Consider the following 16,040-nt stretch of genomic DNA (forward strand, 5'->3'; position numbering starts at 1 on the left):
ATATGCTTCTCTCCTTTCAGAGAAGCTCTGCTGTGTTTAAGCATAAGGGGTTTGAGAATGTCTTACCGAAAATTAAATGGAATTATGTAGAATTGCTCGATTCGTGCTGTTGACTGCAGCCTTTTTTTTATTTTAAACAGGTGCACCTACAAAGTGCCAAAGCAACCAGTTCCAGTGCAACACTTTCGAGTGTATCCCTGCTGCTATGGCTTGCAATGGTATCCGAAACTGCCTTGATGGATCGGATGAAGGGGCAAAATGTAGCTTGCCATGTTCAGAGAGCTGTTCTCAGAGTTGCTACAAGTCACCCTATGGACCGGTGAGTTGCATTTTAGATCTTTTCAAAACAAGTAGTTTGTACCACTTTGCAGTGATGAAACTTGCATGCTGGCTGACAGCAATGTTCTTATGTGGCTAGAAATTTGTATTTGAGCCTAATGTCACAGCCTTTGTTGCTCTTTCTGTAATGTCTGTGTAGATCTAGGACTCTTGGCTTAAATAGCAAACATAAGAAATGCCTCGATTTCCTACCGGCACCCCTAGTCACTCAAAGCTCTTCCTCGCACCTATAAATAAATACTTGGCGCGGTGTGGCCACTTACCTCAGCCATGTAGTGACTTAATCAAAAAGTTAACTGTTCTGTCATTCACTCGGGCCTCCTGCACGGCACCCTTTCATAGAAAAGATGCTAAAATAGTCGTTGCTTCCTCCAAAGTTGAGGGCTCTCTTCTCCCTGTCGAACTGCGAATCCAATCAGAACTTGGAGAAATAAAGTGCATAACGTTTTTCTTGGGTTCAAAGAGCTTTTAAGACCTGGGCAAAATGGGCAATCGCCCTAGGCCCCCACCTTCCAAGGGCCTCAAGTAAGGATATCTCTCACCTCTTTCCACCTCAACATTTCTACCGCTCCCTTCCTACTGCTGTTTGGTGCACCAGAACTACTCCCTCTTTGCCGCTGTAATCATTTTGCATCTCTAGAACTTAATCTTGACCCACTTTTTCGATCTCTTGCCTGTATTTATACCTCCAGTTTCTCTACTTCACCTTTACTTACATTATTTCTCTATACTTCTGCACTACTAGTCACAAAGTCCCATCCTGCTCTACTTCACTTCTCTATCTACTCCTCTTTCTCTGTACTTTTAACCTTTACCACCCGCTACCTCTTTCTCGCCTTTCTCTCCTTGCTTCACCTCTTCTCCCTCACCCTTTTCTATTTCTTTACCGGTCTGTAGATTTCCATGTACCTATTCCCTTCATCTCAATGCGCTCACCTGCCTACCTCACAACCTCTGCTAACCTCCGCTTTCTCCACTGTTATTACACTTGTACCATTTCCTCTCTAATTGCTCTGTACTTTAACTGTCTACATACTTCGTTCTGCACCTTACTGCTTCCATCTTATGTCTTTTATCTGCTTAACCTTTCTCCATCTCCTTTCATTACCCATCGCTTTCCATTTCTCTGCCAGTGTATACTGCCCATCTTGCTGCCTTTTCGCACCTTTCTCTACCTCATCACTCTTCCTTGCCTCTTCATCTCATTTATCTTCCTAACTTGCATGTAACTCATGCTATCATCCTTCCGGCCTGTGTTGGTTTTGCTACCCACCCTCTCAATTCAATATACCATTGACTCCCTTGCTCACCTCTCCAGCTCCCCTCTTGTTGCCTGTACATCACTTCTCATTCCTCTACTCCTCTTGTGCTTCCTCTACATTAATCTATAATTTCTTCCCTCCTTTGATTTCTTCCTTAATTTCAACTCGCTTTTGCTGGATCACAATTTTCTTCAACTCTCTCCTTACACATCTCTCATTCACCTATTTTCCTATGTCCAGTCACATTTGGGAATGGAGGAGGGGGACAGTTGTCTACTCGGCTCCCATCTATGGTGGTTTGCCACTGGTGTCTTGGAATCGGTCACCCTATGGCTGTACAAACTGGGTCAAGTACCAGATTTTCAACACCTGACACTCAGGTTAGCGGGGTGAGCAGTAATTGGTATATCGGGGAGTTATTGTGGAGGACAAGAGCTCAGATCTCAGTCAACTGACAGACACAATAACGATGTCCAGCCCAGTGCTTATCCTTTATTTAAAAAGGAAGCACTTTAATTACACCTAAATGCTACACTTTCAAATTAGAATTGCCATTTCAGGTTTATGATCCTGTTGAGCGTTACCTTCCTTCTACTCTGGCCATTTTAATGGTGGCAGTCACTGGTACATGTGCAGAATACTTCAGTATTAACACCCCAGGTTTTAACTCTGACAGTCTCAAGTCTTCAACAGATTCCTCCGTACCTGCTTGCAGATGAAGGCCCATTTTACCTGCTCATTCATTTTGTGGTTTGTATGGTGCCGTGTGCCCAGGCTGCACTTCTGTTCTTTGTAGCGGCAGTTCTTCAACAGTGACCTCGTGGTGGCTTCCCATGGAAACAGGAATCTCTCGACAAGATCAGCACAGCATGTCCCATGTAGCGGTGCATATTGAGCAGTTGCTGCCTTCCCGGTCAAGTATAGACTGGTATCCAGGCGAGGAAGTTGTGGCTTCAAGGCTAGTTCGCCAGTGATGCGTGTTCAGGAGTTGTGACCTCCCAAGCCAATCTGCTCTGCTTTAGAGGCATGCGGCTCTTCTCTGGCATCTGCAGTGACAGCACTAGTTCAAGGACCCACAACAGCTGACCTGATCATACTTGTGTTTATAAAACTTTGGTGCAGTTCACAATAGGAACCAAGCGGATTGTGAGACACCCTCATGCCATAAGTTAATCTTGTCTTTGATCTCTGGGTGTTCCTCTTGCTAGGAACGTGATGGGCTTATCATAGAAAGTATCCTCCTATAGAGCCAAGCACACCTTTTCTTTTAGCAGGTAGGCTTCTGGGCACAGGGCAAGCCCTCTGCTCCTCTAGCTCAAAGACTAGATTTCAGGTAACATGCCCTCACTTCGGGAAACTGGCCATCTTGCACACACCAGCCATGATCACAAGCCCTTTGAATACTATATTCAAGTTTCACATTCTTTGTGACCAAAGAATGGAGAGTTCTGCAAAATGGGGTGGTTTGTGGTAGCAATGTGACTGGCTCCAAGCAGGAGTATGTAAAACAGGAGTACAGCAAAGTGCACTCTCTGCACTTGGTGATGATCACCTTACTAAAGCAGTAATTTGGGGGGGCACGCTTTGCCTAGCACCTTCATTCCTTTGAACAGCAGAAACAGTCCCACCCTCACTTGGACCATCCCCCAAATGGCAGTGCACAGGAGTAACTCAGTAATCGTCCTTTGCTAGTAAGGCCTTATGGAATTTCTAAAGGTAGCACAGTCCCCTTCCTTTTGACCTTTTAGGTCTCTACCCTTCAGTCATAGAACTTTAGCAATGCACTTCCAGTGTGGAGCAGCTGTGCTCATCATCCAACCTATATCATGCTAAACCATGGGAATCCAAAATGGCGTCCATATGCCCTAGTACAGACTTGCATACATGGTTGTACTGCCTTTCATGTGCTACATGTGCACTGCTCACACTCCACATACACACAATGTGTACAAGGATCTCAGTTTCACATAGTAGCAGAGCTTTAAACAAGGGGTCAGACTTTTGTAAGAAAACCGGGCTCTTTGCAGATGCCCCCCCACCATTTTTGCCCCCACTTGGACTACTAGATGCTGGTTTTCGACTGACAGTGCTCTCAAGACTCCTAATCAGGCTCCAGCGCCAGTGTTCTCTTCGTAAACCTGTCATGTGAATTAGCAATCCCAATTGTCAAGGACTTTACCCCTTTTTAAATCCTTAGTATATGGGGCCAGGAGTACCCAGGGCATCTGTGGTACAAGGGTCCCTAGGGCTACATCACACTTTTGTGCCACCCTAAGGGACTCAAGTATACTGATAGCAGGCCTGCCCTTGCAGACTGCAGGAGCAGTGAAAATTGTGCGAACTCTACTATGCCCTCATCTGTGGCACGGTCTGTACACTATTTTTGGTATGTTGGTCACCCCCTAAGGGAGACCTCACGAACCCAGGAGGCAAGGTGCATTCTATTAAATGTGAGGACTTACAAGTGTAAGCCTGTATGTCCCTATATTGGCATTCCCTGTTGGAAACTACTGTAAGCAGGATAACATAGGCTGGTACCTGGGCATTCTCAAGGTTGGCAGCTCCATTATGGCACTGCCGAAATGTAATGTTTGGTATCAAATATGCCTTCTCACCCCTGACACTAATCTCGTGTCTTGGGTGATGTCATGTATACCTAGGAGACTACCTTAGATGTTGCCCTCCTGGTTGCCCCAGCTTCTCTGCGCTCTGGCTGGCCAGCCCGTGCTTCCTGCATTTGCTGCCACTAAGACAGGATTCTGACCTCCTACCAGGCAGTGTGATCACTCCCAGGAGTCCGGAACTAAGGCTTGAGCAAGAAGGGCACACCTCCCTCCTCCCAAGCAGGCTATTGAAGTGGCACATCAAGGCAGTGAGCCTCAAAGGCTGCACAACCTCTGATATGCATCAAGGCTGACTCCCAGTGGTGCAAACAGCCCCCGCTGTCCCAGGCATATTTGCATCCAGGCAACTAGGCAATTAGTTATGCAAGGATGTACATTCCTAGAATGCTAGCCACACCTCCAGCAGCCTGGTCTGTTCACTAAAATTTGGCTTCTGCCATCTTTACAAATGGCAGACTAAAGGTTTCTGGGTAAAAAAGGTGAACCACACCCCCCAGATATGGTCACCTAAGGGGTGGGCTAGCTGCAGGGACTAGCTGCCTATTGGCTACTAGCTCCCACACCTCTAACTTTCCTAAGTCTAGAATTTAAGGCGCCCCCCCCAGACACCAGTAACCTAAATTCTGAACAACCTGCGTCAGAGGACTTGAGTCCCATACCTGCGCCAACGAGATTTGCCCATAGCAAAATAAAACCCTGCATGTGTGGCAACGCTCTTGGAGCTGCCTGATTGAGTCCTAGGCCATCTCTCGGTTCTCTGACAGAGGGACCACTGAAAAGCCTGAAGCTCTGACTCCCCTGGGCTAGTGGTACTAGTCCCCTGCAAACTGCAGGTAAAAAAACGCTCTGAATCTGAAGAATCACTGGCCATCTGGCCCTCTGGGAGATCATCCAAAACAGGATGATCTAGCCCTGCCTTCCACAAAGTTACAGGCAGCTACAGCGTTGCTCTTGGCCACCGGACATCAGTTACTTTCTACACTGCTTACTGCTGCCAAAACTTCTTGGTCACCAGTCCGGCACCCAACCCCCCTCTACTTGACTCTGCATGAAGAGGGGATTCCATCCGACTTTCTATGAGCGTTGGTAAGCACACATTGTCTTTTTGCATCGATTTCCCACGCAGCGCCGTTTCAGTGGTAGAAGAACCTCCCCTGCGGCTCCTGTTCAGCACCAAGGACAGCCAGGACTGCTCTGCAATCAGGCTGCACAGACCGGGTAAATAGAATTCACTGTGGTGGTGTGGTCCATAGATGTAGATTTCTGACTTTACTGACATGTTTATGAATGCACACATTGTTCTAGGTATGTACATATGTGGAGGTATGTAGATGTGTACCTTGCATAGGAATGGTACTGCTGTTTGAGAGTATATGAACACATATGTATACATATATTTGTATTTCTGTACCTATATATTTATGAACGTTTATTAAACTGAATTACAGAACTAAACAATTAAACAAATAACATAAGATTTAAATAGGACAAGGAAACAAAACTATGGATGAACATACTTTTGTATAAGCTATTGCTGGAAGCATATGCATGTGATTCAATATGGGTTTATGCCTCGAAGATACACATTAAAGGTATACGTTTGTCATTCTAAATCTATAACCTGTGTAGATGAGTGATGCCTTCTATTGCAATACAGGTCTGTCTCAGTATGTAAATATTATTACATGAGGAATTCATGTAAGGTTTTAAACTTTGTTTAATGAAATTTCAACAGCCTGCGCATAATATACAACATACATCTGTATGTTTGACCAAGTCGATATAATTACAGGCCTGTACATATAATTGTAGATACATAGGGATCAATTGTTTTTACAGGGTCTATAATTATGCTAAACTCTCCTGTGAAGGTCTGGCTGTGTAAATATTTCTGCATTTATGTACTAATGTCTAAGTATGGTGGGGTTTGTGTCTTGTACATAAAATGTAATATCTATGTATACGTATTGCTAAATACATATATGGGTACGTCTCTATGAATGTTTATTGGATGAGGTAAAAATGATAAAAATAACTAGTTCTCCATTTTAACCCCCGCCTTTACCGTAACTCTTTGACATCTGTGGACTCCGAAACTTTCATCATTAATTCAATTGGTCAAACTAACAGACCCACATGACCATCACTCCCAATAGCTCCTTGCATCTTCCTTTCACTAATCCACATCAAGCACACTCTCCCTTTTAAAACAATACAGTAAATGCATGAGCTCTCAGAAGCACTAACTTAACTCCCTCACAACAACTAATCCACAAGGAAACCAAGCACTTTTATTAATCTGATCACTTTTTAGGTATCGTCTGAAAGCACATGTTAGAAATAGGATTTCTGGTTGGCTAGGGCATGCATCTAAGCCAGGCAGAAACCACCACTCTAGTCGGGGCAAGGGAGTTACAAGCTGAAGATAACCCCTGCACACCCCTTTGGTAACTTGGTACGAGCAGTCAGGCTTATCCCAGATGCAATGTGTAAAGTGTTTTGCGCAGCACACACAGCAGTGAAACACAAGGCTCACCACAACTGCCACACAAGGTTATATAAAAAAATAGCCTTTGTATTATAAACACATTCGAATCCTAATCACACAGTATACACTATTCCAACTGGCACCAGGTAGTAATTCACAGGGGATTATATACATGACCGGGCCGATCGGGCCACGGTCAGAACCATTAGAAAGCACAAGTAATAACCCAAACAGTGACTACTGGTAAAATAATGAACTCCGTATTATCACCATAGGCATAAACACATTATGCATCACCATAGGCATAAACACATTATGCATTACGTTTGGCATAAACACATTATGCAGTAGCACTAGGCATCACCTTGGGGCCTTGCGCTCTGCCAACACGATAAAAATGACCCTAGGCCAACTGGCATTCCTTGGGGTCCAAATGCCCTCTGTCCCTAAAGTAAGGGCGCTAAATCCTAGTACCTTCCAACGGGTCCTCTGGCTGCCAAAGCAGTAGAAACTGTTATTCACAGAGGCGGGGGGTGCAACTCACCCTGCCTCTCGATGAGAATCAAAACAATGGCCCCTCACGTAGCAGCTGCCAGCGCTCGCGCGGTGCGCCTGTCGAAATTTTAGCTTTGGCACAACTGTGCCTTGGATGCCCTACTCCAGTACTTCTAAACACAACTGCCCCTTTGGTGCAGCTGCCCCCGCTCTCTACTGCAGCTGTGCAGAGGAACGAACACTGGCACCCACCTTCCCTTGGGAGTACCAACACTGCTCCACGCTCAGCCCCCACTCACCGGGGCTGCTCTTGACTCCTCCGGTCTGGAAGAACTCCAACTGCTGATTGGCACTGGGAACCCTCGAGTCTCCAGTCGAGCTCCTCTCGGGGAACCTCCCCTTCAGCCTCACTCACTGTGGCTCCTACAGCAATCTAGGCCACTAAGGGGGGTGGGCTCCTGCCGGTCTCAGGCCTCACGGAGCAAAGTCTCAGTTTTCCTTCTTGGCGTGCACCAGTGCAGGGTAGGCTCCCGCCTGGATCTCCTCGGCCTGGGGCATGCCCTACATCAGGCTTCCCCGCCTGGCTTTCTGTTGGGGGCTGGAAGAGCCCATGGGACTTCATTTGCTGGCTGGCCGGCCCGCCACAAGCAGGCAATCTCTGCCGGAGTTCCGACTGTGGCTGCTACGGTCCGTTACTCCACTCGGAGGCACAGGAATGCGGGGTGGACTCCCGCTTTGTCGCCGGCCACTGAAAAAACAGGGTAGGCTCCCGGTCTGCTTCCGAGGATCATGGGGGTCCCCCACACCGGGATCTCCTTCAGGATACTTAGCAGCCCAGCGCTGCAAGCCACAAGCACGCCTCCTGTCCTGGAAAGGTTGGAGTCCCCCTCTCTGGGGCTCCAGCAATAAAGATGTAGCGCTTACAAGGCTCTAGCAAAAGAGTCCCCAAAGCAAGACTGGGCCCAGGCAGGCCAGCTCACACTGCCCTCCAGGAGAGGCAGTCCTTCGTGGTGGCCCAGCAGGTCCAAACAGCACCAAACAGCACATTTTACATGGGGTCACAGCCCCAATACTTATACAGGGCTGGACTTTGTTATGCCCTGGCACAGGGCTTGGGGAACCAGTAACTGGTTCTGGGGGGGGGGGGGGTACTGTGGAGCACTTTGTGTACAGTGCTCCCACCTTCCTTTGTCAGGTTGGGCTCTGTCATCAGACACACAACAGGGGGGTGGAGCCAACAGTCACCCAGGCAGGCACAGACCAATATGGGGTCAGGGGACTACTCCTCTTACTACTCCAAACGCAGATCTCTTATTCAGCCTAGCCCTGACTCACCCTCTTCTCCCTGAAGCCAAACACCTCACCAGCCACTATCACTCCAGAGCCAGACATGCAATACACATCAGGCAGGCAGAGATGCATAGCACACAGAAATGACAATTTCTAAAAGTGGTATTTCTAAAATAGTGATAATAAATCTGCGCACACCATTATGCAGCATTTATTACTATTCTAAAAATACCAAACTTGACCACGCTGCTCCTCTCCTATCCAGAAATGCCACTGAAACACTTATCGGGGAATCCCCAATGCATTCCTATGAGAGGGCAGCCTCACAGCAGTGAAAAACCAAAATGGCTGTTTGTCACTACCAGGAAATGTCACCCACTTGGGTACATTTCCTACCTTTTACCAACAATGCACCCTGCCCATAGGGCTAGCTAGGGCCTACCTTAGGAGTGACTGACATGCAGGTAAAGCGGGGTCACAGATGTGGCAACCACTTTGTGCTGTGTCACAGCGGCAGCAACACTCTGTGCACAGGCCCTGCAGGGGCCTGAGACAGGTTTGAAAGGCTACTTTGGTGGATGGAACAATTAGCGCTGCAAGCCCACCAGTAGCATTTAATATACTGGCCCCGGTTATGAGATACCAGATTACTGGGGACTTATAGGTAAATTAAATTCGCCAAACAGGTGTAGACCAATCTTACCATGTTTATCACAGAGAGCACACTCACTTTACACTGGACAGCATTGCTAAAGTGCCCAGAGTCCTAAAACCACCAACAGGTCAGACAAAAGACTAGGAGGAAGGCAAAAAGTTCAGGGATGACCCTGCAAATAGGGCCAATTCCAACAGCATGTGGTAGTTTGTGTGGCTCTTTATTGACATAGGAGCTTAGACCCAACCCATTACTATTGGTTGGCTTCATTTATGATCACATATGCTTTCTTCTTGTTGGTCAGTGGGTGCTAGTTTTCACTGTTTCTTTGTGTACCCCTTCCATGTCGCATGGACCAAGTACTGCATGCTATCGGCAGTCATAGTCCTCCCACTGGGCGCGTGCTTCCGGAGGTAGATTTTTGTTGCTTATTTTAACACTTCATAAGAGTGCATGTATTTGAAGGCTGTCTCTCCTAGTTTCTGAATCGTTGCTTGCAATGTCCCTCATGTGTTGCCTGCACCCTCTCCCCTTCTTTGCTTACCCTGTTCCACTCCGGTTGTTGCTTGAGCCGTTACCATGCCCCCTCCCCTGTCGTTGCTTCACCTATCCCTGCTTCCCCAGTTCCCACACCACTCCCATCATTGCTTGTCCTGTGCCACTGACACCTTTGGAGGTGGTACAACACGAAGGGCTGGGGATTGTGTTCTCCAGGCAGCAAGCTAGAATTGTGGAGGGTACAGGAGGATTTATCACAGAAGGTTGGCTGATGGATTCGACCGAAATGTAAGTTTTCTAAACCATACCAGGACTGAATATGAATTTAAGGACCTGTTATTGAAAGTCTTTACAGTTGGTGTTAACGGTACATGGAATAATTAATAGAACACCATGAAATCGTATTGATTAGAGGTCCTTTTTTAGGAGGTTTATATAACCATAGGACAGCTTGTTTTAAAGTGCAAAAAAATCAATTTGCTTAATCTCGTCCTGTTCCAGAGATGCGGTTGTGAAAATGGTTTCCGGTTGAGCAGCGACAAGAAGAGCTGCGTTGACGTCAATGAATGCAAAGAGTTTGACCCTGCACCGTGCAGCCAGAGCTGCGCCAATAAAAACGGGACGTTTAGCTGCGCCTGTCACCCTGGATACCTGCTGGAACCAGATGCGAAGACCTGCAAAGTGACCGGTGAGGACATTTGAAATGGGATTCAGGGTTTTGCCTTCTCTCATAAACGCCCACCCTTCTGCCTGTGTCCCAACATAATCCACACTGAACCTGCGTCCCTTTAAAAGCAATCCTTCCTCATGTAACGATGCTTTTTGGCAACTTTTCCATATGACGAGAGTAGCAAGTCTGCTTTGAACTATTTAAGTTAGGTTTTTCTTTGACCGTCAGGAAAATTCTTAATTTACCTGCATGTTGGACAGTCCTGGCATGGATTCATAGTTTTAAGAGTTAGTGGGTGTACTGGATGGTTCACAGACATGAAAAAATAGTCACCCTAATGTTGGGACTCGCTTGTACACCCAGTACTTTATTTATAATAAAAATTAATGCGGGACCCAAAGTTTGAGGATGTCCGGATAGACGCTGCACAATGCCAGGGTTGCAGTACATCAAGGCTGCCTAGCCTGGAGTACACCTCATGCATATTTCTTACACCACTTAACTTCCTTACTCTCTATCTCTCTTGCAGGTGTGGTCATCCCTGCTTCCTCTGTGTATCTTCTATTTCCTCTTCTTCCTTTCTCCATGTATTGCCGGTCGTTCCTGCTCAGTCAGTCTGGTAATAAAAATTAAGTCCCAGTCTATCAAAATTGAGTGCCGGTTCTCACTAACGTAACCACAGGACAATTGAAGCACTGCTTACTCCCTGTTGGTGGTCCCATTGCAGCTGCAAGACTGTATGGATGGAAAGTGTGCCCAACAGTGACAGTTAAGGTGAACAATCTTTGCTGTTTGCCGTAACTAAAATCATCCTGCTGTGCCCTAAATTTACTGTTGGACTAATTCCCAATATTGAGTGTGAGTAAATGACCGCAGTCGAAGATAGTGGACCGAAATGATCTGTTCAGAATTAATTTTTCAAAAATGATTGGTCTTAACCAGTTGGGAGGGGCTAAGGGAAATGAGTCACATTGCTGGCTTTTAGGTAGAGTCTTGAAGATCTGTTGCATCCTCTTCTATGGGCTCTGGCACACTCACCATTTGTCATTGGCTGTTATCTAGGTCAGTTACAAGTGCTGGCTTGTTATTGGTGCATTTGTTTAACAGTCCCTCCTTTGTGGGACTAGCTCCCTCGCTGGCGATTTCACTAAGAGAACGTTTTATTTGTCCATCACACTGTACAGCGTGTGATGGACTCTCCTCCTGTCTGGTTTATTTATAGCTGGTTTGTACCGAAATCTGCTTACAGAGTCAGATGTTGAATTGAGGAAAGGAAATCAAAGCTGACAGCCCTGAGGGCTTGGCTTTATCTTTGCGAGATATCTTACATCTTGTGCAAACATGCTGGAAGATTGCTTGGTGCTCCTCTAAGCTCAGTTATGTTCACTTTTGGCATTGGATTTGCCCTTTTTAGGTATTTGTTTTTAAGTCATGATATGAACACGAGTGGAAAGTCATGGCATGTTAAGTTTTCTACACCACCCAATTCTCTATAGTTAGTCATCAAGGCAGATATATTTTGTGCTAATTTGACTTACTCGTATATATTTTGTATAAAAAGTTTTGGTACTGATGAAAAATAATATATGTACCGAAACGCAATGGTAAAAAAACACGAGTTTATCAACAGGATTACATTTTAAATTTGAACCGGAATGTTTTGTATTTTAGTTTCTTAAATTCTTACCAAAATGTTTCACTATGAAAATCTTACCATAGCGTACGCACAATAAATAGCATCGAGCAGCTTCATGTGACAAAAATATTGTCTATATATTTTAAAATTACTGTAATGCAGTGACCGCCCACAAAGCACCACATGGTTCACCAGAAAAAGTAATGGCATGCGCACAGCACCACACGGTTGTTTGGAAATAGTGATGGCACGCACAACCCCACAGGTAGCTCCAGACAGAGCGCTCTCTTGGCATGGCGCTTGCCCGAGCTTGGAACTCTTAGCCGCTTCCTTAGCGCTGTGATATGTGGAGGTGGATGTCTCTGCCATTCTCAGTGGACTTTTTCTGTTTCCGTCATCTTGTCTGAAAAGGAGTGGTGTGGCTGGAATGCTTTGAGTGTAAGAACCAGAAAATTCAGTGTCATGGGGACGCCTATAAAGCACTCAGATGCCTTGGGGCCATATCCGCGCTATATAAAATTGAAAATAAATAAGTACACAAATTAAAAAATGCCTTAAGTTTCCACTCCTGCCCCTTTGTCATTTTTAGGTCTCGCCTACGCAGCACGCATGCGCTGCATAGGAGGACCTTTAGCCATTGTTTTGCTCTTTTTGGAAGCACACTCGTGCTTGTCGCAGCATCCACCTTGCGGGAGCACGCAGGGGCGTGCCACAAGCACGAGTGTGTGCTTCCAAAAAAGAGCAGACTGCACGCTCCACTGCCTATTCTGACCATCGGCAGGAGCTGGCCCACTTAACCTGCGTGGCACTGTAAAATTTCATGAACAATAACACAACATACATCACAACTGAAAGGCTTGTTATTTTGAAATCTGATTTTTTTAAATAAAAAAACATTGTTGCAGGGACTTGGCAACTATGTTTAGAGGCTTCATTGTTCTTTTTATTTCAGTGCCATGTCCTTGCAGTAAAAAAAAGAAATGCTCTAGTTTGCCACGGTTAGAGCGCTTATTGCCTCCATATGTTGTCTTTCTGTCAGGACGAAGACACTTCGGTGGCTTGCAACCCAAACAATGATTTAAAATGGCCATGCATGCGTACTTGTCATTAGCTCCAAATATCGACTCTTATGTGGCTGAGGCATTCATTTCCGGGGCGTGCAGTCTACCTTGTGTGAGGGTGGGTCTCTATTCTTTCTGGCTAGTTAGATATAGCTTCTTTAGCACTGCCCGCAGCATGCCAGTGAGTTTACTCTAGCTTTCCAATTGGCACTTGGCACCCTCAATTTCTGAAGTGGTCCATAGAAGTTAAGGTCTTCAATCGTGAAACTGGGGACAGGCGGTAAGTGTTGCGTTTGGAAATCTCCCTCCTGCTTCGTGAGAGTTGTGTACCCTGTTTGAAGCAGTGGTGATTGTGTGCCGTGCACTCTCGGACCATTCTATTCTGTATTGTTTTCCTTTTATTTCCTATTTTGCTGATGTTCGCACTTTTTTCTGCATTTGCACTCGTATTAAGGGGTAGATTCCCTTTTCTCTTTTCCCTATATGGTAGATTCCATATGCTCTTCTCCCTGTACCTACCTATCCTTTACATTGCATTTTTATGCTGTTTGTTCCCCGTTTCATTATCTGCCTCTTATGCCCCTGGTCCTTTGTCTTCCTCTTTTCCTTCATTCCATCTAATTTTGTCGTTCTCCTTTTGTAACGTCTCTTCTCCTCATACTTTGGTGTATTGCTTCTTTTCCTTCTCTCATACATCTCTCTAATCCTTCCTGCTGCCATTCTTTACACTACATTTCACCCTGGTGCTCAAGAACGGGCATGTGACATACTCTGCTCTCTAATTAACAGACTCCTGGTTAACGTCTGCATACTTTAGTGCAGGGGTCTCCAACTTTTTTTTTTAAAGAGCTACTTCTGTTCAATGAAAATAATCATGGGCTACTAATAGTGTTGTAAGAGCGACCATATCAGTTTTTACATTACTGATCACCATTGGCAACATTGTTGGCAGTAATCTCCACAGTGCATCAGACAGGGTTGCTAGCTGTAGTGTAAACAGGCATTGGCATAGCCAATAGGTCTCGCCTTTGGGACCTTAGAAGTGTTTAGTTATCCAGCACAATATCCTTGGTGCAACATAAAGTGCTGCATGGCTAAACACTTATAAGTTCCCAAAGGCGAGACCTATTGGCAATGCCAATGATTGTTTGCTCTTACTGCTGCAGCAGACTGTTTGCATCTCGCAAAACAGACAACATACTTGTTGGAAAATAAACTCCTGTAAGTTTATTTAGAATTTGTTTATGCAATATGTCGGTAGGTTTAATTTACGGTCAATCCAAGTGTTCAGCACTATTGATGACTAGCCCCTGACATCCATTATGAAACAAGTACAGAGTCTCCGGGAGACAGTGATTGAGTACTTTCCATCCAATGCTTTGCCATCGAGCATTAGAGCTGTGCATGCAGTTCTTGAGTTGTTGCAACCATGTCAACACAAAGAGTACTAAGGCCACCCTCCATCATCGAGGATGCCAAATGTCCCTTGCAGGACAACTGAGTCACCATCACGCCCTTCCCATGGGCCCTCTGGCCTGATAATATCAAAGTTTGATACCCTATCTCCATCTTCTGGTGAACTTTCCGCATCTTGCATTAGGTTCACCCATTAACCTGTTCATTTCTAGCACTAGAAGTAGTTATTTGTATTTCGCACTCCGTGCATGCCACATTGGTGTGGTTCTTTCATCTGCTGCCAACAAAGCGGGCACCGGTCTCCACTAGCACTCCTGAAAGGGCTTTGTCATTGCATCTGCCTCTGAGCAGCCAGCTCAATCTCTCCCACCGGGAACAAGAAAGTGCATCAGCTGCAGTGTTCTTTGTCTTACACGTGGCATGCACAAGTTTTTCACCTGCCTGCAACTCAAAATTGCAATTCAATAGGTCTCGCATTTGCGAAAATGTGAGCTATTGTCTTAAAATGCCAATATCTCAAACTATCGTAAATGCTAGACCTAATTGCATTGCAAATGCTTGTTTTCCTTGGTATGATTCTGCAGGGCTTCCCAAGAACAGTGCTGCAGAGATGAGCAGAGCTCTGTATTTTCAGTACAGGAGTTGCTGGGGTACTGCTGGTCAGGACTTAGCTGCACTGGCAGAGGGAGGTGTGAGAGGTTCTAGTTCTACACCACCACCAATCGCACAGGTCAGCACTGAGGGCTTCAACACAAGCGTGGGTCTTAACATTGACAAACTGCTGACCGTGTCAGACCTAGAACTAAAATAGTAAAATAGTTTGTATAGTATGCATGGAATTTAGTATTGTTTCATAGACATTTGGCGTAACAAACTAATATATTCGTGATGAAAGTAAAAACGGGGGTTTTTTTTAGGAGCCTAGCGCGCAACCAAGATGGCCGCGTAGGTGCGAAGCTCCCGAGGACCTCCGCGACCTCCTGAATTAATCCTGATTATATCCTGTCTTTGATGAGGGGACTGTGTCTGTGTACCCGAGCTGAGGCGGCACCCGTTTTCCGTTTTCGAATCGGACCCCGGACACTGGTGGGAGCACCGATCGAAGATTGCGGCCTTCTCCGCGCCGGCCCCCCGGATTGGAGTTGTGGGGCGATCCGGGGACAAAGCGAACAGCGGCGGGCAGGGCTGGGCGACTCGCGTACCCCGCGCTTTCACTTTCGCTTTTGCGCCCTCCTTGCCCTCAAGCGAGGTAGGGTTGCGGAGCGGGGTGCGGTGGTGTGGCCTTGTCCCGGTGCCCGGCTGACCCGCCGGCTGTGAGTTGTCCTGCGGTCCAGTGGTCACCCCCCCCCGGAACCCGTGAACTGGTTTATCGGCCCTTTCGAGGAGATTGGCACGACTTTGGGAGTGCGACATGTCCACAAAGCAAGATGGCGACCGGGCAAAGGTGAAATCGACCCGCCGTGGCCCGGCACATCAGTCAAACAGCATGGACCGCTACACCCTCCAGAAGGGATCCCCAGAGGCACAGCGTACATCCCCCGCGGGCCCGACTGAGGCGTCTGCTCAGCCCGCGGATCTGACCCTCCGGGACGTCATGGGCGCCATT

The 16,040-nt window shown here is 46.5% G+C and overlaps 1 protein-coding gene across 3 annotated transcripts in view; it reads left to right on the plus strand.

Annotated features, from left to right (window-relative positions):
* Positions 1-16,040, plus strand: part of LOC146861849 (low-density lipoprotein receptor-related protein 2-like) — an 837,432-nt gene that overhangs the window by 473,651 nt on the left and 347,741 nt on the right. For all 3 annotated transcript variants that reach the window (XM_085641010.1, XM_085641012.1, XM_085641011.1), the window contains 2 exons: positions 141-319; positions 10,153-10,339. In XM_085641010.1, coding sequence (XP_085497136.1) covers positions 141-319; positions 10,153-10,339 — 366 coding nt within the window. The remainder of the gene's footprint in view (positions 1-140; positions 320-10,152; positions 10,340-16,040) is intronic.

Source organism: Triturus cristatus, chromosome 2_2 (genome assembly GCF_964204655.1).
Source record: "Triturus cristatus chromosome 2_2, aTriCri1.1, whole genome shotgun sequence".
NCBI lineage: Eukaryota > Metazoa > Chordata > Amphibia > Caudata > Salamandridae > Triturus > Triturus cristatus.